This window comes from Rhinopithecus bieti, unplaced genomic scaffold (genome assembly GCF_001698545.2).
Source record: "Rhinopithecus bieti isolate Rb0 unplaced genomic scaffold, ASM169854v2 scaffold_10548, whole genome shotgun sequence".
NCBI classification, from domain to species: Eukaryota; Metazoa; Chordata; class Mammalia; order Primates; family Cercopithecidae; genus Rhinopithecus; species Rhinopithecus bieti.
Genome location: NW_016806834.1, coordinates 1,369,014 through 1,391,676, shown reverse-complemented (window position 1 = coordinate 1,391,676; position 22,663 = coordinate 1,369,014). Strand labels below are relative to the sequence as shown.

The window sequence follows — 22,663 nt, the reverse complement described above, 5'->3', positions numbered from 1 at the left end:
CGGCTAGTTTTTTTGTATTTTTAGTAGAGACGGGGTTTCACCGTGTTAGCCAGGATGGTCTCGATCTCCTGACCTCGTGATCCACCCGTCTCGGCCTCCCAAAGTGCTGGGATTACAGGCTTGAGCCACCGCGCCCGGCCTACTTCTACATTTTTCTTTGCAAGGATTTTTGGGAACCCTTCTCCCAATACAAAACACAGTTGGTTTATTCTCTCTTTTCAGTTCCAAATTCACACGAAAAATCCGTTTTCTGGACAGCCTGGGGGAGCTGGCCCAACTCATATCCCTGGATCAAGTCCACATCCCTGAAGCTGTCAGACAGTGAGTTTCACACTTAAGGATAAAGCTTTGGGGGTGGGATGTGTAAAGCCAATCCCTACTTTTTTAATGCCTTGGGGGACATACAAAAGAACGAAAAGACAGAGGCCCTGCTTTCGGGTGCTTTAATATATATATGGGGAAACTGCACACACCCAGAGAAGAAATGAAGGACACTACTGCATCCAACAAGAATAAATGAAAAAAAACCTATATATATAAGTGCAGAGGCAATAAGAAATAAAGGAATAATCACAGTGCAGAGGAGATTCAGACTGGCCCTAGAAATTAGGAAGAGATGTGTTGGCAGTGAACAGATGATATCCAGTGGGGGAGAGGGTATTAGGGAGCAAAAGTGCTAAATGATGACTCAACCCAATCATCTAGCTCTTTCAGTTCACCTGGCTTGTCTCCCCAAACCAGAAAGTAAAACCCAAGTCCTGCCCTTGAACCTCTTCTCTCCCCTCCCTCTCCTAGGCTGGACCGGGATCTCCATGGCTCAGGAGGGACCTAACATAGGACTGGATAAAAGGCCTTAGAACCAGTTAGTGATCTGCCTACACCCGAATCCCTGAAACATCTGAGCTGTTTTGTAAATCATCTTATTCCCAACCTCAGTACCACCGGATCTTCACTTCTCAGTGGGATTTTGTCCTTTGCATGACCCTGCCTTCAGCAGGGCTTTGAGACTGGGAAGCTGATCTGCTGGGTGACTTTCATTCCAGTTGTTGGGGCGGAAGGCTGAATGTAGGGTCATTTTGTATGGGATATGCAGAGCTCTGGGGTTGTTTTGTTTTTGAGACAGAGTCCGGCTCTATGGCCAAGCTGGAGTGCAGTGGCGCCATCTCGGCTCATTGCAACCTCTGCCTCCCGGTTCGAGCCATTCTTCTGCCTCAGCATCCCAAGTAGCTGAGACTACAGGCACACACCACGCCCAACTAATTTTTTTGTATTTTTAGTACAGACAGGGTTTCACCTTGTTGGCCAGGAGGATGGTCTCGATCTCTTGACCTCGTGATCTGCCCGCCTCAGCCTCCCAAAGTGCAGAGATTACAGGTGTGAGCCACCGCACCCGGCCAGAGCTCTGGGTTTTAATCCTACTTTAGCTGTAGAACCTTGGGCAAATGATCTTTTTGGGTCCTCATTTTCCTCCTCTCTAACTGGAGGGGTGTGATCCTTCCATCTTGGATGGAAGAGGCTTACCTGACAGCCAGCCTGCCTGCTGGGAGCCGGGAGAGTCAGCTCATTAAATCTTGAAGAACCCCTGTATTCCCTTTTTCCTTCTAAGTCATGTCTGCTGCCTGTGAGCCTGGGAAGGAGTGCTTTCAAAACCTGTATTTTTGCCCTCTTTAGTAAATTTAGAACTGTAGAGACTAATAAACTGCGATGAGACATTTAAGCTCTACTCCAAAGAAGTGAACGACTCTTTCACCACCCCTTGCATCCCAAACCTTCTTTCGGTTCTAGCAGAGTTCTTGCCGCAGAGGTTCCTTAGGAGCACCCCGCGCAGTGCGCGGGCGCCTGCGCGTCGAACCCCACCCCCTTCCCCGCGGGCCTCGGTTCAAACGACCCAGTGGGTCTAGAGCGGAAGGGAGGGAGCGAAGGTAGGAGGCAGGGCCTGCCTCAGTGGCCTCCCTCCCAACCCCAAGAGCCCAGCCCCATGGTCCCCGCCGCCAGCGCGCTGCTGTGGGTCCTGCTGCTGAGTCTGGGTCCCCGGGCGGCGGGGGCCCAAGGCCTGACCCAGACTCCGACCGCAATGCAGAGGATCCGTTTACGCTCTGCGGGCCCCATGACCCGCAGCTACCGGAGCACCGCCCGGCCTGTTCTTCCCCGGAAGACGAGGATAATCCTAGAGGACGATAATGATGCCATGGCCGACGCCGACCGCCTGGCTGGACCGGCGGCTGCCGAGCTCTTGGCCGCCACGGTGTCCACCGGCTTTAGCCGGTCGTCCACCGTTAACGAGGAGGATGGGTCTTCGGAAGAGGGGGTTGTGATTAATGCCGGAAAGGATAACACCAGCAGAGAGCTTCCCAGTGCGACTCCCAGTACAGCAGGGAGTTCCAGCACGAGGTTTATAGCCAATAGTCAGGAGCCTGAAATCAGGATGACTTCAAGCCTGCCGCACTCCCCCGGGAGGTCTACTGAGGACCCGCCAGGCTCAGAGGCCACCCTGAGCCAGTGGTCCACACCCGGGTCTACCCCGAGCCGGTGGCCGTCACCCTCATCCACAGCCATGCCACCTCCTGAGGATCTGCGACTGGTGCTGATGCCCTGGGGCCCGTGGCACTGCCACTGCAAGTCGGGCACCATGAGCCGGAGCCGTTCTGGGAAGCTGCACGGCCTTTCCGGGCGCCTTCGAGTTGGGGCGCTGAGCCAACTCCGCACGGAGCACAAGCCTTGCACCTACCAACAGTGTCCCTGCAACCGACTTCGGGAAGAGTGCCCCCTGGACACAAGTCTCTGTACTGACACCAACTGTGCCTCTCAGAGCACCACCAGTACCACCAGGACCACCACTACCCCCTTCCCCACCATCCACCTCAGAAGCAGTCCCAGCCTGCCACCCACCAGCCCCTGCCCAGCCCTGGCTTTTTGGAAACAGGTCAGGATTGGCCTGGAGGATATTTGGAATAGCCTCTCTTCAGTGTTCACAGAGATGCAACCAGTAAGTGTTTGGTGATGAGCCAGAGTCTTTGTTGAGGGATCTGAAAAGTCCTGTTATCTAAAACCCAGTTGCTAAGCCAGCCATTGTTTTTACTGACTTACCTGGTTATTGATTCATAACATGCATTGGTTATTCACATTGTTAGCCATTGATTCCACCAATTTTTTTTTTTTTTTTTTTTTGAGACGGAGCCTTGCTCTGTCGCCCAGGCTGGAGTGCAGTGGCCGGATCTCAGCTCACTGCAAGCTGCGCCTCCCGGGTTTATGCCATTCTCCTGCCTCAGCCTCCCGAGTAGCTGGGACTACAGGCGCCCGCCACCTCACCCGGCTAGTTTTTTGTATTTTTTTAGTAGAGACGGGGTTTCACCGTATTAGCCAGGACGGTCTCGATCTCCTGACCTCGTGATCCGCCTGTCTCGGCCTCCCAAAGTGCTGGGATTACAGGCTTGAGCCACCACGCCTGGCCGATTCCACCTATTATTTATTGAGCAATTACTGGTTGGTCATTAGGTAAAATGTCTTACTGCTCATTAGGTGATTATTGACCAAATAGTTAAGATTGGAAATACTTTTTTTTTTTTTTTAGACAGAGTTTCACTCTTATTGCCAAGGCTGGAGTGCAATGGCATGATCTTGGCTCACTGCAACCTCTGCCTCCCAGGTTCAAGCAATTCTCCTACCTCAGCCTCTTGAGTAGATGGCATTATAGGCACTCACCCACTACCACACCCAGCTAATTTTGTTTTTGTTTTTGTTTAGTAGAGATGGGGTTTTACCATGTTGGCCAGGCTGGTCTAGAACTCCTGACCTCAAGTGATCCACCTGCCTCGGCCTCCCAAAATGCTGGGATTATAGGCATGAGCCACTGAGCCTAGCCCTGGAAATTTTTTTTACAGACAAGGTCTCGCTGTGTTGCCCAGGATGGTCTTTAACTCCTGGGCTCAAGCAATTCTCCTGCCTCAGCCTTCCAAAGTGTTGGGATTACAGGCATGAGCTACTGTGCCCCTGGCCATGAGACTTCTTTTTTTCGAGACAGGGTCTCACTCTCATCACTCAGGCTGGAGTGTGGTGGCGCAATCACAACTCACTGCAGCCTCCATCTTCTGAGCTCATGCAATCCTCCCACCTTAGCCTGCTGAGTAGGTGGGACTACAGACTGCACCACCATGCCTGGCTAACAAGATCTCGCTATGTTGCCCAGGCTGGTCTCCAACTCCTGAGCTCAAGGGATCTGCCCACCTAGGCCTTCCAGAATTCTGCGATTACAGACATGAGCCACCATGCCCAGCCCATAAAGACTCTTTGATGCATAGATAATTAACAGATATGGAGGATCTTAATCAATTAATAGTTTTGACCTAATACAGCTTAACAGCAACAACTGCCAAAATTTGAGGTCTTACTATGTGCACTTTACCTGAATCGATCTTCACACCCTATGAGGTATTATTATCCCCGCTTTTCAGATGAAGAAATTGAGGTTTACAAAGCTAGTAAGTGGCAGAGCCATGAGATTTAAATCAGGTTTGACACCAGTGCCAACCCTCTTCACCACTACCATCTGGGAGAACTGTCCTTCCGGAACAAGGAAGGGTAGTCCTCTGCTTTACCCAGAATTACCAAAGGTTCTGATTGACTTGATAAGGTTTCAATTGATATGGATGATAGGACTTTGAGGAGGGAAAGGCGATAAACAAAGCATATGCTTGGTCATTTTGCTTGTTTCTGTTTTTCTCCTTGTGTGTCCAGTACCATTATTGCATACAAAAATAAGTAAGGGGTGGGCAATAGAGTTGAGGGAGTATGGGTTTCTGGGAGGGGGAGATGAAGCAAGGAAAGGAAAGAATATAGATGTGGTTGTAATTTCCCTTTTTCTCTATTTTTTTTCCTTACCCAGATAGACAGAAACCGGAGGTAACAGCCACTTCATCCACATGAGGAGATGTCAGCATCTCAACCTCTCATGCCCTTTCAATCCTAGCACCCACTAGATATTTTCAGAACAGAAAAACAAAACTGGAAAATACATTGTTTGGTCTTGTGTTTCTTTACAGAGGTACCTGAGGGAGGAGAGACATAAATCTCTTCATCACTAAGACTGAACTGTGTAACTAGCAGCCTCTGGCTTATTCCCTACTCCCTGTCCCTCAGTTTGTTGATTTGCTCATTTTCCTCATTTCCAACATTGTTTTAAAACAACTACTTCTTTTACAGGCTTGAAAAATCTCAAATAAATGCTAAGAAAAGGGAGTAGGAAGAACAAGGAGTTGAGCCCTTGAAAGATGACATTGGTCTTCTTGCCTTCATAATACTTGGCCCTCTCTCCTCAAAAGGGCAATGTTGGTACAAAATTCCATCTTGGCCACTTTGGAGGAGTTATCTTCATTAGCCACATCCATCCTTTAATCCAACACACACCTGCAATGATTACTGTGCAACTATTTTGCTTAAATTTTTTATTTGAAAAATGTATTTAAAAGTCCAACAACTTTTTAATATAAATTATGTCTCTCAAACCCATTCCCATCACTTTATTAGTGATGGTAGCATACATATTAGAGAAGGTAGCTAAAGGCAAGAGAGCACCAAAGGAAAAAGACTGTGTCCAAAGAACAGGAATTAAATGGGGCTGAAGATCATGGTAACCAGAGATTTCCAGGAGTCTCTAATCTTTCTACCCTAGCCTGTTAACCCTTTAGATCTCTAGTATAACACTCAGGCTACTGAGGTATTTTACGGCAACAAGTTGGGTTACTTTCAGAGCAACCAGCTTGACTGGAACTGAGAGTAAATTGGGAATGTATGACCAATCTTAGACCCTGAAAAATGGCAGAAAATACATGGAAATTAAAAAAGAAAAAAAAAAATAGAACCTCAGTCACTGCTCTGTAGGTATAAACAAACTGAATGGGTGGTGGAATTGGCAGAATGGATACCAGTTCCTACCTTCCTGACCCCACTACCATAAAACAGGATGTTTCCTGTTGCAAATCGAATGAGACCCCAGCCTTCTTGTCTCACAGCAGGCAGGAGCTCATCTGTCTTGTTCTGCCTTCCTAATTACCCTGGAAGGGCCAGAACAAAGAACACCTGAGAATACTGAAAGTGCCTAAAGACCCCTGCTCCTACGTTGTTTTCCCACCTAAAGCAGACTCTTCAGCTGGGGCGGGGGGGCAGTGGGACCTGGTCTTCAGACAAAACTCCCTGAGTCTAACGTATGTCTGGTTCTGGGACTAGGGCACAGAAATAGAGCTTAAAATTTGGGGAGGATAAGGAGTGTATCTACTGCTTCTCTCTCCCCCATCCTCAATCCTACCATACCCTGTTCATATCTACACTGCAGGAACCACTGCTCCAGAGGGCGAGAATAGAGGAGCATGGGACCTGTCCATTACAGCAACACGCGAGCACAAGCAAAACACTGAATAAAGAATTGTTTGGAGATTATGTGCAGCCCTGCTGAGGCTCATTTATACGAGCTCCTAGTTCATCCATGGCTCGGGCTTAAGATGAGTAACATGATGAGGGTAGCGTGCCAAGCAGAAATCACTTCAGAGAAAAATATCTTGACTTTAGGGCTGTGGTTCTCAAATGGAGGCGATTTTGCCCCCTAGGAGAAATTTGGCAATGTATAGAGACATTTTTGGTTGTCATAACTAGGGTGGGCCAGGGATGCTGCTAAATATCCTGTAATGCACAAAACAGGAAACAGGTATCCCTTACCAAGAACACTTCAGCCCAAAAGGTCAAAGGCATCTCGGTTGTGAAACCTTGTTCTAGAGCCTCTCCCTGCTCCAGTGCTGTGAGGATCTTAAGACGCCTAAACTCACAGATGATTGTTTTCAACCTATTTATCTCACCATCCTCAATGATCAGAAGTTCACCTTGAGATAGACTTACTCCTAGTTCTGCTGCATTCTGGGTTTCTCTCCAGACCCCTCTTCCTCCTCTTACCTGGGCCACCAGGGAGGTTGGCAGAGGGCAGGAAAAATGCCCCAAGACTTAAATGGAATGTCATCAGGCGAAGAGCTATCTCTTACCTTAACTCTTATTCGGTGGGCAACAAGGTTCCTAATAGGGATAGAGTTAAGGGTGGAGGCAACAGCAGGATGGGGATAATTAAGAGAACCTGAAATAAATTTTTAATATTTTAAAAGAGGAAAGTTGCTGGGAAGCTGGTAAACAGAAACAAAGGATTGATTAGAGGCCTAACTAGAGAGAGACACTGGTATTAGCAGAGAGATATTGAGGGGCTGTGAGCCTAAGGTTTGAAATCTAAAGAGTGGAAAAGGGAGTAGGCACCCCCACCAGCCCGTTTGACATCTGCTTTAGTTCATTCCAGGAGAAAGAACGGCAGGGAGGTAGGGAGCTTCTCAGCAAAGCCAGCTTCAGCTTTGATAATCTCACCCACCTACCCCATTTAAGGAGTTCCAGGTTAAGAGTTTAAAAACAGGTGGCACCCAGACCATCATTCAGGAGACAGGAACTCATTCCAGGTTCCTAGAGAACTCCTATCTCAGATCTGAGGGTGTCCAGGGCTTCAGCTGAGCTCCTCTGGCTAACCAGTAGTCACTTGGTCAGTCCTGCTGCCTTGACCCCATCTCCAGGAGGGGCTATAGCCAGAGGGAGTAGAGGGAGTCCAGCCCCCAAGCCTTGTGAGGCACTGTTAGGCAGATAGGGAAAAGAGGGGTCCTTAGATCACTGGTTCAAGGAGGGATCTGGTAGGGGCAGCATTTCTTCTGGGCTGGAAACAGAATGGGGGTTTCAAGATGGCAGAACCTGAAATTTAAAAAAAAAATTTTTTTTCTTAAAGAAGATTAGCCTCAAAGAAAACCAAGGCTTTAAGAAGAAGGCACTACCTAGTGCAGACTTTAAGCTGTTTCCACAGTGTGTTCTTCTATCTGCATAACACCCTCTCAGTCTTTCTATATCCTACACTTTTTTTTTTTTTTTTTTTTTGAGACAATCTCGCTGTGTTGCCCAGGCTGGAGTGCAGCGGCACGATCTAGGCTCACTGCAACCTCCGCCTCCCGAGTTCAAGTGATTCTCCTGCCTTAGCCGCCTGAGTAACTAGGATTACAGGCGTGCGCCATCATGCCTGGCTAATTTTTATACTTTTAGTAGAGACAGGGTTTCACCATGTTGGCCAGGCTGGTCTCGAACTCCTGACCTCAAGTCATCCGCTGACCTCGGCCTCCCAAAGTGCTGGGATTATAGGCGTTAGCCACCATGCCCAGCTAAGATCCCACATTCTTGAATCTTCCCTTCTAATTCCTCCCTATCTCCCATTCTTTATTTTTTATTTTTTGAGATAGAGTCTCACTCTATCACACAGGCTGGAGTGCAGTGACACGATCTTAGCTCACTGTAACCTCCACCTCCCAGGTTCAAGCGATTCTCATGCCTCAGCCTCCCAGGTAGATGGGACTACAAGAGCATGCCACTGTGCCTAGCTAATTTTTGTATTTTTTGGTAGAGACGGGGTTTGCCTCATTGGCTAGGCTGGTCTTGAACTCCTAGCCTCAAGTGATCCACCCAGCTCAGCCTCCCAAAGTGCTGGGATTACAGGCATGAGCCACCACGCCTGGCCATACCTCTCTTTCTTGCATGAGATCAGGGTTCTGAGTCAGGGTGTCAGGTTGTGTTGTTATGGGGGATGAGGTGTAGGGTGGGTTTCTCTAATCACTCACCATTCCATTATTGGAGCTATAAGCCCCTAGAATTGCTCCATGGCCTATCTCGGTTTCCCTTGGATCTCATCTGCTCCTGAACTGCACCTGTCTGAAAAAACAGATGTGAGACACCTTCCTGTCTTCATATCCTACAGCAAGAATTCTACTTTGTGCCCTCCAAGGAAAAGGTTGACCCCATCTCCTTGACAATAGCAGCCGTCTACTAACCGCCATTCCTCCTAGGGGAGTCTCAATGCCTCTTTTCACATTGGCCTTCATGAGGATGAGGTAAAATGGGTCTTTTACTAATATTCCCTCACAATGGATTCTCCCCTATATACCTGAGTTTCAGGATCCAGGAAAAGACTATCTTTAGACACATTTCCCTTATTTTGGGAACAGAAGTGCATCTTAGACATTGTTTAGGATGACGGTGCTCAGCTTTTTTCCTGTCCCAACACTCCTAAATATATGATTTACTCTGATACTGAGATAGCAGCTCTTAATTAGGAGAAGGGAGGATTATAAGCTTTTTGGAAAAAGCCCTCCAACTATTAAGATATATATACCCCCTACCCCAGTGAAGAACAATCTGCTAAGTTGTAAAGATGACAGAACCTAGGCCCAGACACCTAAAATGCCAGGTCTTGGGTTTCCACAACTTGTGACCAGGACTAGACTCCCAGGTTTTTACTTCCCCATTGAGTATTTTCATATGTCCCTAGCTTGAACTTTCAAAAGAAGGAACGGTTATAGACCTCACCCCCGTATCAACCTCTCCCCATTTCCTTGTTACCATGGCAAGTCCATCTCCGGCCCCCATCTCCCCAGAGCCAATGTGAGTCAGGTGGACAAAATTCATTGGTTCCCCAATCATGGTCCGGTCAATCCGTCTTCTCTTCTTCTTCTGCTTGGAGAAGATAAGGAGTCATGTCTTAAGGCCCCTCCTCCAGTGAGAGTGGAGGAAGGGAAGAGTCTTCAAAACCACTAAAAAGCTAAGGGCCTGGTGGGAAGAGGGGATGTGGCATTGTAACAGGGAAACCACTACGGCATGAAAGGCAAAGCTGGAACAACAAAAGCACACAGAAGACATGAACCAGAGTAGTGAGGGCAGTGGCCTGTAGAATGAACACCGGACAAAGAAAGGACACGTCAAAGTCACCTCTGACTGATGACGAAATAATGGGGAAAACTGACAGGTATGCAGCTCCACCTACAAACCCCGCCCAGCTCAGAATGGACAGGAACAGGAGGTAATAGCTAGGAGTATTCACTTCTTCCATCACCCAATGCCCTTTATTCCACATATACAGCTGCTTGACTATAGAAGCTCCTGATACAGAGGGAGGCAAGAAGTGTGCTTTTTAGGTGGCAGATCCTAGATGGTGTGGTTACCTCACAGCACATGGTAATTGACTGCTCTTTGGGTTAGTATGGGGGTGGGAAGACTCACCGGCTGGGGTTTCTCTACCACACAGCAGCCCAGTTTGTGCCAAAATTCACTCATGTTCCCTGATGGTTCCAGCTTCACTCCTCTGTCTGAGGCCCCAAAGGGCTCTTGCTCTGGTGTTTGGACAACCCACTCCTCACTCTCCCCAGATATAACAACACCCTGGGTTCACTCAGCTGGATGGGTCCAGAGAAAGTAGAATCCCTGGAACCCTTAACTGAGCAGTGAAGGTCAGTGTCTCAGAGCCTGAGAGATGAACAGGACCAGAGAGAGGTGGGCAGGCAGGCACAAGGTTATGTCTTCCTCAGACTCAGAACCCTGGATTAGAAGAAAGTAAAAAAGAAAGATCAATGAGAAATCTCCCCCTCCCCCAATCCTTGAGAAACCTCCTGATGAGCCTGTATCTTCCCAGTTCTCCCTGAGGCCCGAGACCTGTACACCAACACTTGTTCCCAAACACTACGAACCTCAGTTTGCCTCTTAAGATAAAGGAACAGAACCAAAGGCCACCAAGGGGTTAAGGAGCAGCAACTGGTGGTACCAAGGGAGAGGAAGGGGGCTAGAAGCACTTAAGAGTTAAAACGATGGGCGAGGACCAAAGGACGGTGGCAGAAATTAGCAAAGTTTGGGGTGCTAGAAGCTCCAGCTCCCTTCTCTCTGAGTTTAGGGCAGAAAGGGAGGGGCATTTAAGTGACTCTGAAGAGGAAATAGTGGTTTTTTGTTCTCACAAACAAGGTCTCCACCCTGTCCCTGCCTTTTTTCTTACCTTGCCCTGAATGCCTAGAGTTTCTTTAAGAACAGGGGAGCCCTGGACCACTGAGGTCCTAGGAGACTAACTGACAGGTTAGGTTGGCCCTCAGGAAAGACTTTCTACAATGAGAAATTTTTTCCCCCTGTTTGCTGCCCTGTTCCTCCTGATTTCCCTCCAGTGAAATCCAATCCCTCCCAGAAGCCAGTTAGCAGTTCCTTTATTACCTGACCTTGAGATCCTTCCTGAAGGCTGTGTACACTCTGTTTATCTGTGTCCTGTATTACTGCACTCCTGTGTGTACACCTCTGTTTGCACATGTGTGGCATGGCCATATCTCCACATGTGTCCAGTACAGATCATCTGTGTACAGCTTGTGGGTACATGTGCCAGGTATCTTCTGTCCCATGAGGAATATTTTCCCCACCGTCCACATGTCCTATCTGCCACTCTGCTCTGCCTCACACCCTATAGGGCCCAGGCTCTCCTCCAGCTGCGACCTGTTCTCCCCTCCCTCCTCACCAATTCCATCCTCAAGCTTCATCAGTCAACCAGACACAAGGAACTTTCCAATAGTACTAGTGTCCAGGGAAGAACTTCCTCCCTTCTCACTACTGCCAGCCAGGGTAGGACACACCTGGGTTTCTTCTTAGACTCACTTGCATTTCGCCAGTCCTATAGTACAGACAACCTCAAAGATTCCAAAAAGGGGAGTTTCATAAATATGACACTTTAACATGAACAGGAATCTCCCTTTCTTCCAGGCCAGGAACACTGATGCTTTGGCACCCTAGACTGATTTAAAAACAAGAGATAGGCCGGGCGTGGTGGCTCACGCCTATAATCCCAGCACTTTGAGAGGCCAAGGCGGGCGGATCACCTGAGGTCAGGAGTTTGAGACCAGCTTGACCAACATGGTGAAACCTCATCTCTGCTAAAAATACAAAAGATTAGCTGGGCATGGTGGCGGGCTCCTGTAATCCCAGCTACTTGGGAGGCCGAGGCAGGAGAATCACTTGAACTGGAGGTTGCAGTGAGCCAAGATCGTGCCATTGCACTCCAGCCTGGACAACAAGAGCGAAACTCCACCTCAAAAAAACAAAGCAAAACGAAAAAGAAAAAACGAGATAGCAGGGTGTAGTAGCATGCGCCTGTCATCCCAGGTACTGGGGAGGCTGAGGCAGGCGGATCACTTGAGCCCAAGAGTTGGAGGCTACAGTGAGCCATGTCTGCACCGCTGTACTCCAGCCTGGGTGACAGGGCAAGACCCTGTCTCAAATATAAAACACACACACACACACACAGAGAGGTTTTTTAACAGCCTTGAGATGAGATCACACAAACACTCAAATGCAGCTTCTAGGGGAAGGGAGAACCCAGGAGGCTAGGCTTTCTCTTACTTCCCTTCTCACCACTGGAAGGGAGGAGTAACCAGAAGGAGTGGAAGCTAAAACACAGCTGTCCAGAGAGGAGAGCTGTGGTCAGTGGGACATCAGTGAGTCAGTCATAGGGTTTATCCTGATGGTGGTGGTGGCAGGTGGTAAGGGTTGGGGGAAAATGAAGAATTAGAGGAAACCCCCAACACCAGCAGGCAGGCTGTACTGTGACTGGACTCTCCCTCAACATCTCCTGCCCTGCTCAAAGCTGAGGGACAGAGGTGGATAGTGCTGGGAGCGAAGAGGAGAAGAGAGGGGGAGGAGAGAGGGAAAGGGGCAGTGCAGAGAACAAGGCCATTTCTGTTTCTTTTCCAGGGACCTGACCAGAGCTGGGTGGAGGGAAAGCGTGTGTGTGGGACTTGGCATGAAATGACCAATGATGACGAGATGTGACCAGGAAATTCCATTCCCTAGGACATTAGGGTCTCTGAAACTTGAGGGTGGGGTCAGAGTGTGAAGACAGGTCAGGGTGAATGTGATGGTAGCGCAGGGAAGCGGGGATGGGAACAAAGCCAAAAAAGGAAGTAAGAGCCACTGGCGGCCACTCTTCTTTAAAGCAGCCAGAAGAGAGTGGATTGAGGAAAAATGAAGTCCTGAATTGGTCAGCCCAGGCGGAAGAGCCATCCGAATCCAACCCCACAGTGGATAGGATAGGGAAGGGGCTGAGAAATCAACAGGAGGGATGAGGATTAGACCGCATAAGGCCACGTCCTTGGTGCTCAGAACCCGGCCTCTCTGAGTTCCAAATGGCAAGAGTGAAATATGGAACCGGGAAAGTCACCCCCCACCCCCACCAAGATCACACTAGGACTTGAGGGTCTCAAAGCTGTTGGGAGGTGAGCAGAAGGGTTGGGAAAGAGGTGCCAGGGAGGAAGGATGTACAGGCTAGTTCTCTGGTCCCGTTCGGGCCCCAAACCGGTTCACCCGGTCCCACCGCCTCTGGCCCTAAGGCCTCCAACCCGCGGCCTGACAAGCCCTCACATGAAGCAGCTGGAGAGAAAGAAAGAATCGAGAGAATGGAATGGGCAATTCTGGCTAGAAGCCCGGGGCAGCAGCTGGTCCCTGTGTGGAGACCCCTAGACATGGAGGGCTGCGGAGGGGCTCTGGAGAAGTGGAGTGGACTCCATATTTCAGCCAAGTGACAGGCCCAGCACCAACCTTCCCCTTCCCCAGGAAAAGTCTTCTGGGGGCTTAAGAGGAAAGAGGGCTAGGCCCTAAGCCTCCCCTCCCCAAATATATTCAATCACACAGATTCCATATCTGTCTCCCCCCACTACCCAACTCTACCCAGAAGTTCTCTGCTCTTCCCAACCCTTAACCGGATTGGGACCTCCCTGGGAATCTTTCGGACCCTCTCCTTCCCACCCCCACCCCAACATTCCAGTTCCTTCTTTTCCTTCTACGCTTCAGCAGCCTCAGCCTGCGCGCCCCAGGAGCGTGGATGAGGACGGCCACCCCGGGCGCGCACCCCGTTCCCAACGCCCCAGCATCTCTGCAGCCCAAGACATCCGCCTTCCCTACACCCCGCATCCGGTGTGTCTCCGCCCGGCCCTGCCGGCGCGGCGGGCGGGCCAGGGGACCAACTGCACGGCCTCACCTGCTATTCTCCGGTATCCAGAAGTTCAGCTACAGCTGGAGGGGGTTAGGGGCTCTGCTCCGTGGCCGCCAGTGTGGGCTTCCCGGGATAGCTCTGCGGCCCGGTGGGGGAGCCCAGGACGAGCCGGCAGAGGTGGGGCCGGCTGAGGGCGGAAGCGGCGGCGACGCGATTACGAAACCCGTCCGGCTCGGAGCCGAGCGCACAGCCGAGCGCTCCCCTCTGGACTGCGGAGGCACTGCACTGTGCGGGGCGTGGGTGGTGCCTCTGCAGCGCCCCAAGGCCGCCGCCCCTGAGGGGAGAACCGGAGAATGCGGACACCTAGATAAGGGCCTGGCACCCAAGCCGGGGCCCCCGAAATCTCACGTTCCCTTTGCGCGCCAGGCATGTCGGGGCAAAACGAAGCGGAGCCCCCCAAACCCCGAGAACTAACCAAGTTCAGAGATTCGCAGAAGCACGCCCCCCCACCCCAAATCTCTTTTGTGCTCTACCCAAAATGGAATAGGACTAGGTTTATTTACCCATTGTGAGGGTAGAGAGGCGAGTCGGGAGGATCAGGGATTGGGAGAAGGGGTGGAAAATAGGATTCTTAAAACACCTTGTAACCTGAAGTCCTTAAATTGTAGAAGAAAGGAACACTACTTTCCATTGTAGTCTAGAGTTAAGATTTCAAGTCCATAAATTAGAGGACCTAAAATTAGAGGGCAGTTAACTGCTCATTCATTGCGTCCCCAGTCAGCACGGGGGTGCTGGAGGAGATCGGGAATAATAGCGCAGACCAATGAGCCTACGGAGACGCTTTAATCGTCTCTTTCCCTCAAGTGTTCTGGAACCCATCATTTGAATTAGCCGAGTCAGGCAGGAGGGGGCGGGGAATCCTTCCGCCCTTCTTAGGAGGGGCTGCATTGCAGGGGGAGAGTTAACTGACAGACTCAGTCACTGAAGAGGGAAAAGGAGTGAGAAGACAAAGCCGTCAAAGCCCCAACAGCTTTGGTTTTCTCCAGCCCGGCGCAGATCCCGGAGCCCCCGAGGCAGTCCCTCCATCTTTGGAACACGCCAATAATTGATTGATAACAGGTAAACCAAACTGAGGGAGGGGAGCAGGGGGCTGCAAAGATAGAAGAGCAGCTGCTTATGGTTAGATTGAAAGACCCCACATAAGGTGGGGGACAGCTGAAGAGGAGAGAAGGGGGCGCTATGAACAATGGGTAGTTATTTCTTCACAGCATCCATGCCTTGTTACCTTGTACAGATCATTAATTGCTAACAATTTACATGTAGTTATTTCTCAGCACCTACCTCCTTATTTCAAGTATCCTTTTCTGTAATTTATTGTCCTGTGTATTTAATATCTTCAGTCTACTTATCTTCCTTTTCAAACCATAATTTGTTCTACCAGCTATTTGATGAATCGTTAGTCCTACTGTATCTCTCTGCCCTCTACTTCCCTATACTTGCAATTTTTTTCTGTAGTGTTCTATGTTTCTCTGTAGGAGGCAGTTTGGGAGGGGGTTATATGGGATAATGTTCAGTGTAATCCTGACCTTTCTTTGGACAATCTCTTTCACTCCACCTCAAATCTTTGCTCCAAAGAAAGAGGCAGCCTGGGATAGGAAAGGTGGGGGCCTCTGTGTTGGAGAACTGCCTGATTCCATAGTGAAATCAGTATAGCCCACAGGAGCTAGCTATGGGGACAGATTCTGGAAAAGAATGATTATTTGCAGCTCAGTGGAATTGGTGGGGGAATGCTAATAGGAAAATCCAAGTCCTGACTGAGGCACACATTATGAGATGTCAGAGAGCTTCCGCTCCCCTCTACCACCACCACCACCTTGTCCTTCCCCCTTCCCCATGGTGGCAGCATGACACAGCAAGGCCCTGTTGAGTAGGCCTTGGATGCCCACAAAGGGTCTGGACAAAGGATATTTGGGCGTGTCTGTGTGGCTCCGAGAGAGTGTATCTTTCTAATCTATATATTTGCTGATCATGTATCTCTAAGAACAGAGTGATAAATTAGAAATTGCCTTTGCCTAAAATACCTGGGTAATTTAAAATGAAGGATAGTGGGAAGCATTTATTGAACATATGTTATGGTACAAGGCACTGTCGAAACCCTTTAAGTAAATGATACCGTTTAACATAATATTAGATGTAAAGGTAGATGAAGTAGGGGTGGAGAGCATTTGTGGAGGGGAAGGGGAGGCTAGCCAAAAAAGGGACCTTTTGCAAAATTTGGAGTATTTGATAATTAAATCCATACTATATTAAATCAAAAATTTCATTCCTATTTACATTAGTGAATAGTATTTTAACTTCAATTTTCTGTGTAGTCTTAGTTTTATGTTCTTGACTTGATTTTAATGCCACATATGCTTGCATGCATGTCTTTCTTGAATGTATTTTGTACCCTGTGTACATGTCTCTGTGTCAATGACATAGAGATTTTAGGCCTTTTGAGTTAATGTTTCATAAAATTTTCTTTAGCTTTTTAAATTGCAAGATAGCTCTACCAAACACTCAGGGACTGTTTGAACAGTTTTTTATACATAGTCTGGTTGTAAGAAAAGGAGTCAGTTTGTCAAAGAGCTTTTTCTTCTCAGATTCTAGCTTCCTCTCTACTGCCCTTTGCTTTTCCCCATTCAGATCACAATTATAGGAACAATCACCTAACCTACGGAATATCTATTCTTCAGCAACTAAGAATTATTTTAAGTTTGGGAATACTGGTATAGGTTTATATAAAACTGTTGGCAACTATCCATGTACAACACAAAAAGGGATCAGATTGGGAATTATGAGACCTGGATTATATAGAAACTGGCTGGAAGTCTTCCCATTAATTTCTAAGATGTCTTCTAGTTTTAAAATTCTGTGATTTTTCCCCCCATGATTCTTTTTCTTTTTTCTTAGTTGGAGTCTCGCTCTGTCGCCCAGGCTGGAGTGCAGTGGTGCGATCTCGGCTCACTGCAACCTCCACCTCCCGGGTTCAAGCGATTCTCTTGCCTCAGCCTTCCGAGTAGCTGGGATTACAGGCACCTGCCACCGTACCCAGCTAATTTTTGTATTTTGAGTAGAGACGGGGTTTCACTATCTTGGCCAGGCTGGTCTTGAACTCCTGGCCTTGTGATCCACCCACCTCGGCCTCCCAAAGTGCTGCAATTACAGGTGTGTGCCACTGCACCCAGCCCCATGATTCTATTTTTCTTTTTTTCTTTTTTTTTGTGAGACGGAGTCTTGCTCTGCCACCCAGGCTGGAGTGCGGTGGCCAGATCTCAGCTCAATGCAAGCTCCGCCTCCCGGGTTTACGCCATTCTCCTGCCTCAGCCTCCCGAGTAGCTGGGACTACAGGCGCCCGCCTCGTCGCCCGGCTAGTTTTTTGTATTTTAAGTAGAGACAGGGTTTCACCGTATTAGCCAGGATGGTCTCGATCTCCTGACCTCGTGATCCGCCCGTCTCAGCCTCCCAAAGTGCTGGGATTACAGGCTTGAGCCACCGCGCCCGGCGATTCTATTTTTCAAAGAGCCTATAATGTGCCTTGCATTATACTAAGCTCATTCTGGAGAAGACTTGTCAGGGAGGAGAGAGAAAACAACCCAGCTAGCTGGGGAAATAACTGGTAACAATAAGAATCCCTATAGCCACAAGTCCGTAACAGTACTGACTCCTAGGGTATGCTTCTTAGGATCTCTATAGTCCCAGATTTAAGCAGGGGGAGGTTGGTTAATGGATACAAGCATTTTTTTTTTAGCTCTCTGTGAACATCTCAGCAAAGTACTATGGAGATTATCAGAGTTGAGTATCATAGGATGATGACCTCACCTTTCCAATATGCTCCCCCACCCTGCTCCAATCCCTGCATCACCCTCCTTCTAAGCAGCTTCTCTGCTGAGTAATGCTCAGTTCCCAGGGTTTATTTTGGAACTTAAACTAAGAAGAAAAGAACAACGCAGAATTCACTTTAACATTAAAAACATTCTAGCCTACCCACTCACCATTCCTGAAGCCCCCACACTCTCACACATCACTGTGTTCTAGATTAACACTTTCTTTTTCTGCCTTGGTACAGTCATTTCACACTATACTGGAACATTTTGGAACCATTTAAGGCCATCACTTAGGAGTCTCTGACCTGGTGAGACCCAATAGGGTGTGTTGGAGAAAGGCCTTTTGAAACTTGGGGTTGTTTTTGGAGGCGGTAGAATGTTCTTTCTGCTCCTTTGGGAACATTTCAACTAATGCTTTTTTTTTTTTTTTTTTTTTTTTTGCAATGGAGTCTTCCTCTTTTACCCAGGCTGCAGTTCAGTGGTGCTATCTCGGCTCACTGCAAGCTCCGCCCGCCGGGTTCACGTAATTCTCCTGCCTTAGCCTCCCGAGTAGCTGGGACTACAGGCACCCCGCCACCACGCCCGGCTAATTTTTTTTATTTTTAGTAGGGACGGGGTTTCACCGTGTTAGCCAGGATGGTCTCGATCTCCTGACCTCGTGATCTGCCCGCCTCGGCCTCCCAAAGTGCTGAGATTACAGGCGTGAGCCACTGCGCCCTGCCACAACTAATGTTTCTTGACCCTTGGCTAGTAAGTAGCAGGATGGAGGCTGTAGGCAGCTGTAATAGTCATATAATATCAAGCAGGGCTTGGGTAGAATGAGTAGAGAAAGTGATAGATCCATTAATGCACAGAAGAGTATCTGATTCTGTTAAGAGACCTTCTTCCAATCTGAACCTTACTTTAAATCCAAATGGATTTCCAATCCATTTGCTCTCATTATCATCAGTATACTCCAGCATTGGGATCAGAGAAAAGAGACCCCCATTACAGCACAGCAAAGTTATTTATTTATTATTACTTTTTTTTGAGATGGAGTTTCACTCTTGTTGCCCAGGCTGGAGTGCAATGGCGAGATCTCGCCTCACTGCAACCTCCGTCTCCCAGGTTCAAGCAATTTTCCTGCCTCAGCCTCCCAAATAACTGGGACGACAGGCATGCGCCACCTCACCTGGCTAATTTTGTATTTTTAATAGAGACAGGATTTCACCATGTTGGTTGGGCTGGTCTTGAATTTCTCACCTCGTGATCTGCCTGCCTCTGCCTCCCAAAGTGCTAGGATTATAGGCGTGAGCCACTGTGCCTGGCCAGGAAAGTTCTTTTAGCACCTGAGTTTCGTTCTGAAAGAGAGTAGGCTAGAGAGAAATGGATTGTTAAGGCTTACCTGTGGGCTACTATATGGGAATGGCAAGGTATTAAATAGTGAGGGAAAGTTAATCAGCAGCCTTGAATGTCTTTGTGTAGAAACTCGTGTACAGAGAAGGTAGACTGGTTTTTATCCTTGGGAAATCTCCTAGGTATGGGGACAGATTCTGGAAAAGAATGATTATTTGCAGCTTAGAGGAATTGGTTGGGGGAATGCTAATAGGAAAATCCAAGCTCTGACTGAGGCACACATTATGAGATGCCAGAGAGCTTCCGCTCCCCTCTACCACCACCTTGTCCTTCCCTCTTCCCCGTAGTGGCAGCATGACACAGCAAGGCCCTGTTGAGTAGGCCTTGGATGCCCACAAAGGGTCTGGACAAAGGATATTTGGGTGTATCTGTGTGGCTCCAAGAGATGTATCTTTCTAATCTATATATTTGCTAATCATGTATCTCTAAGAACAGAGTGATAATTAGAAATTGCCTTTGCCTAAAATACCTGGATAATTTAAAATGAAGGATAGTGGGAAGCATTTATTGAACATACATTGTGTTACAAGGCACTGTCGAAACCCTCTAAGTAAATGATACCGTTTAAGATAATAATAGATGTAAAGATATATGAAGTAGGGGTGGAGAGCATTTGTGGAGGGGAAGGGGAAGCTAGCCAAAAAAGGGACCTTTTGCAAAATTTGGAGTATTTGATAATTAAATTCATACTATATTAAATCAAAAATTTCATTACTATTTACATTAGTGAATAGCACTTTAATTTTCTGTGTAGTCTTACTTTATGTTCTTGACTTGATTTTAATGCAACATATGCTTGCATGCATGTCTTTCTTGAATGTATTTTGTACCCTGTGTACATGTCTCTGAGTCAATGACATAGAGATTTTAGGCCTTTTGAGTTAATATTTCATAAAATTTCCTTTAGCTTTTTAAATTGCAAGATAGCTCTACCAAACACTCAGGGACTATTTGAGCAGTTTTTTATACATAGTCTGGTTGTAAGAAAAGGAGTCAGTTTGTCAAAGAGCTTTTTCTTCTTCTCAGATTCTAGCTTGCTCTCTACTGCCCTTTGCGTTTCCCCATTCAGAGAGCAACAACACCATCCCTGTACATAAAATACAGTAACAGTGATCTATAATCCCAAACTGATGGAGTTAGGTAAAACTCTACAGGGTGTTGGGGGAGATGCTAGAGGAAATAGAGTAGATGAAGCTGAGTAAGTTTAAGGAAGTTATCTGGAAGAGGTGAGTTTATAGTAGGGTTTAGAAGGCAAGAAGGAAAATAGCAGAAAAGTCATGGAAGGCCTTTTCACACATACTATGAGCTATTAAACCAAAGTCAGGAGGAGGAAGTAAAGTATTTTTAAGTATAATAGGAGTTTGGGCTAGGGGAATGGGGGTTCCTCTATAGAGGAAGTTTTTTTTTTGGTTTTTGAGACAGGGTCTCACTCTATTCCCCGGGCTGGAGTGCAGTGGCACAATCTCAGCCCACTGGAACTTCTGCTTCCTAGGCTCAAGTGATTCTCCCACTCAGCCTCCCAAGTAGCTGGGACTACAGGCGTGCACCACCAGGCCCAGCTAATTTTTTGTATTTTTTGTAGATGGAGTTTCACCATGTTGCCCAGGCAGGTCGGGAACTCCTGGTCTCAAGCCATCTGCCTGCCTTAGCCTCCCAAAGTGCTGGGAATACAGGTGTGAGCCACTGAGCTCTTGAATGGAGTCCTGAAATGTGGAGAGTTTTTTTGTTTTTTGGTTTTTTTTAGACAGAATCTTACTCTGTTGCTCAGGTTGGAAGGCTCACTGCAACCTCACCCTGCTGGATTCCAGCAATTCTCGTGCCTCAGCCTCCCTAGTAGCTGGAACTACAGGCATGAGCTACCATGCCTGGCTAATTTTTTGTATTTTTAGTAGAGGCAGGGTTTCCCCATGTTGGATAGGCTGGTCTTGAACTCCTGGCCTCAAGTGATCCACCCACTCCGCCTCCCAAAGTTCTGAGATCACAGGCATGAGCCACCGCACCTGGCTGAAACATGGGAAGTATTTTAAGGTGAAGAATGGAGAGAGTTAAGCAAGACAGGAATGAGCATAACTCTAACAGAGGCTATACCACTGCTGGGAAGAATGGGCTAGATTTTGGAAGGCCTTGAAAATCAGACCCAAGATCAGTTTGATGCAATAGATGGTGCATAAGTCATTCCAAATGGGAGAAGTTTAGAAAATAGTAGAAATTCATAATAAAGGGTTTCTGAAGCTTGTCCAAGGGAACTTGGATTATCTCCAGAGGTAATTGGGGATGTTGAGTTTCTTTTTTTTTCTCCCCAAATTCCTTTTACTGGTGGGCTTGGAAGATATACAATTTTCTAAAAGAAATTCCTTTTACCGGTATGTGGAGTATCTAAGCAAGGAAAGGCCATGGGCCACAAAGAAGTTGCTGTAGCATGAAAACTGACAAGTGGTTTCTTTCTAGGAAGCTATGAGGGACCCTGTGAGTAGCCAGTACAGCTCCTTTCTTTTCTGGAGGATGCCCATCCCAGAACTGGATCTGTCGGAGCTGGAAGGCCTGGGTCTGTCAGATACAGCCACCTACAAGATAAAAGACAGCAGCGTTGGCAAAATGATCGGGCCAGCAACTGCAGCAGACCAGGAGAAAAACCCTGAAGGTGATGGCCTCCTTGAGTACAGCACCTTCAACTTCTGGAGAGCTCCCATTGCCAGCATCCACTCCTTCGAACTGGACTTGCTCTAAGGCCAAGACTTCTCTCTCCCACCACCTTGCCCTCATTGTCTTCCCTCTCAAGCCCCTTCCTTTCCACTCCTTTCCCATTTTAATCTTCTCTCTCTATTGTGTTGGTGGTGCTGATGAATCTGCCAGAGTTGAGTTCTATGTATTTATTTATCTGTCTACTCCATTTCTCTCAAAAGCCCTCAAGTCACAAAGTAAAGGTTCAAGCAGTGGACTACTGGGTCACAGGGATTCCTCCTTCCCCCCCAAATATTAACTCCAGAAACTAGGCCTGATTGGGGACACCTGAAAGTAGTATAGTAGTGCAAAATGGAAAACTGATTTTTAACTCTATTTTAATCAGCTTCAGAGATTCTTTAAACCTTCCTGATTTAGGCCGGGCGCGGTGGCTCAAGCCTGTAATCCCAGCACTTTGGGAGGCCGAGACGGGCGGATCACGAGGTCAGGAGATCGAGACCATCCTGGCTAACATGGTGAAACCCCGTCTCTACTAAAAAAAATACAAAAAACTAGCCGGGCGAGGTGGCGGGCGCCTGTAGTCCCAGCTACTCGGGAGGCTGAGGCAGGAGAATGGCGTGAACCCGGGAGGCGGAGCTTGCAGTGAGCTGAGAACCGGCCACTGCACTCCAGCCTGGGCGACAGAGCGAGACTCCGTCTCAAAAAAAAAAAAAAAAAAACTTCCTGATTTCCTGCTCCAGGCCAGTAAACACAAATATTTCTTCAAGGGGTGATGAAAACCTCGGAAGTTTTAATCTGAAGTTATCTGCTATGAAACAGTATTTCTAAAAGGCTAAAGTGATAAGTCTCATGCTTTTTTTTTTTTTTTTTTTTTTTT

At 47.9% G+C, this 22,663-nt stretch overlaps 4 protein-coding genes across 5 annotated transcripts in view; 3 read left to right on the top strand and 1 right to left on the bottom strand.

Moving 5' to 3' along the window:
* Positions 1-1,163, top strand: part of BNIPL (BCL2 interacting protein like) — an 11,658-nt gene extending 10,495 nt beyond the window's left edge. The window contains exons 9-10 of the mRNA XM_017877750.1: positions 223-321; positions 796-1,163. Of these exons, the coding sequence (XP_017733239.1) occupies positions 223-321; positions 796-832 (136 nt within the window). The 3' untranslated portion in view covers positions 833-1,163. The remainder of the gene's footprint in view (positions 1-222; positions 322-795) is intronic.
* Positions 1,164-1,291: 128 nt separating this feature from the next.
* Positions 1,292-5,834, top strand: CUNH1orf56 (chromosome unknown C1orf56 homolog). 2 transcript variants are annotated; one of them, XM_017877746.1, is made up of 2 exons: positions 1,292-2,986; positions 4,887-5,834. In XM_017877746.1, the coding sequence occupies exons 1-2, from the start codon at positions 1,979-1,981 to the stop codon at positions 4,974-4,976; spliced, it is 1,098 nt and encodes a 365-aa protein (XP_017733235.1). In that variant the 5' UTR covers positions 1,292-1,978; the 3' UTR covers positions 4,977-5,834. The 2 variants fall into 2 exon arrangements, with proteins under 2 accessions (XP_017733235.1, XP_017733236.1); XM_017877747.1 differs by having other exon boundaries at positions 4,883-5,834.
* On the bottom strand, positions 5,413-14,059 carry CDC42SE1 (CDC42 small effector 1). Its single transcript, XM_017877749.1, has 5 exons — positions 13,889-14,059; positions 10,111-10,425; positions 9,454-9,564; positions 8,676-8,766; positions 5,413-7,764 (listed from the first exon to the last, which is right to left on the bottom strand). The coding sequence occupies exons 2-4, from the start codon at positions 10,162-10,164 to the stop codon at positions 8,692-8,694; spliced, it is 240 nt and encodes a 79-aa protein (XP_017733238.1). The 5' UTR covers positions 10,165-10,425; positions 13,889-14,059; the 3' UTR covers positions 5,413-7,764; positions 8,676-8,691.
* A 258-nt stretch (positions 14,060-14,317) lies between these two features.
* MLLT11 (MLLT11 transcription factor 7 cofactor) lies at positions 14,318-22,042 on the top strand. The gene is made up of 2 exons (XM_017877748.1): positions 14,318-14,962; positions 21,553-22,042. The coding sequence occupies exon 2, from the start codon at positions 21,559-21,561 to the stop codon at positions 21,829-21,831; it is 273 nt and encodes a 90-aa protein (XP_017733237.1). The 5' UTR covers positions 14,318-14,962; positions 21,553-21,558; the 3' UTR covers positions 21,832-22,042.
* The last annotated feature ends 621 nt before the right edge of the window (positions 22,043-22,663 follow it).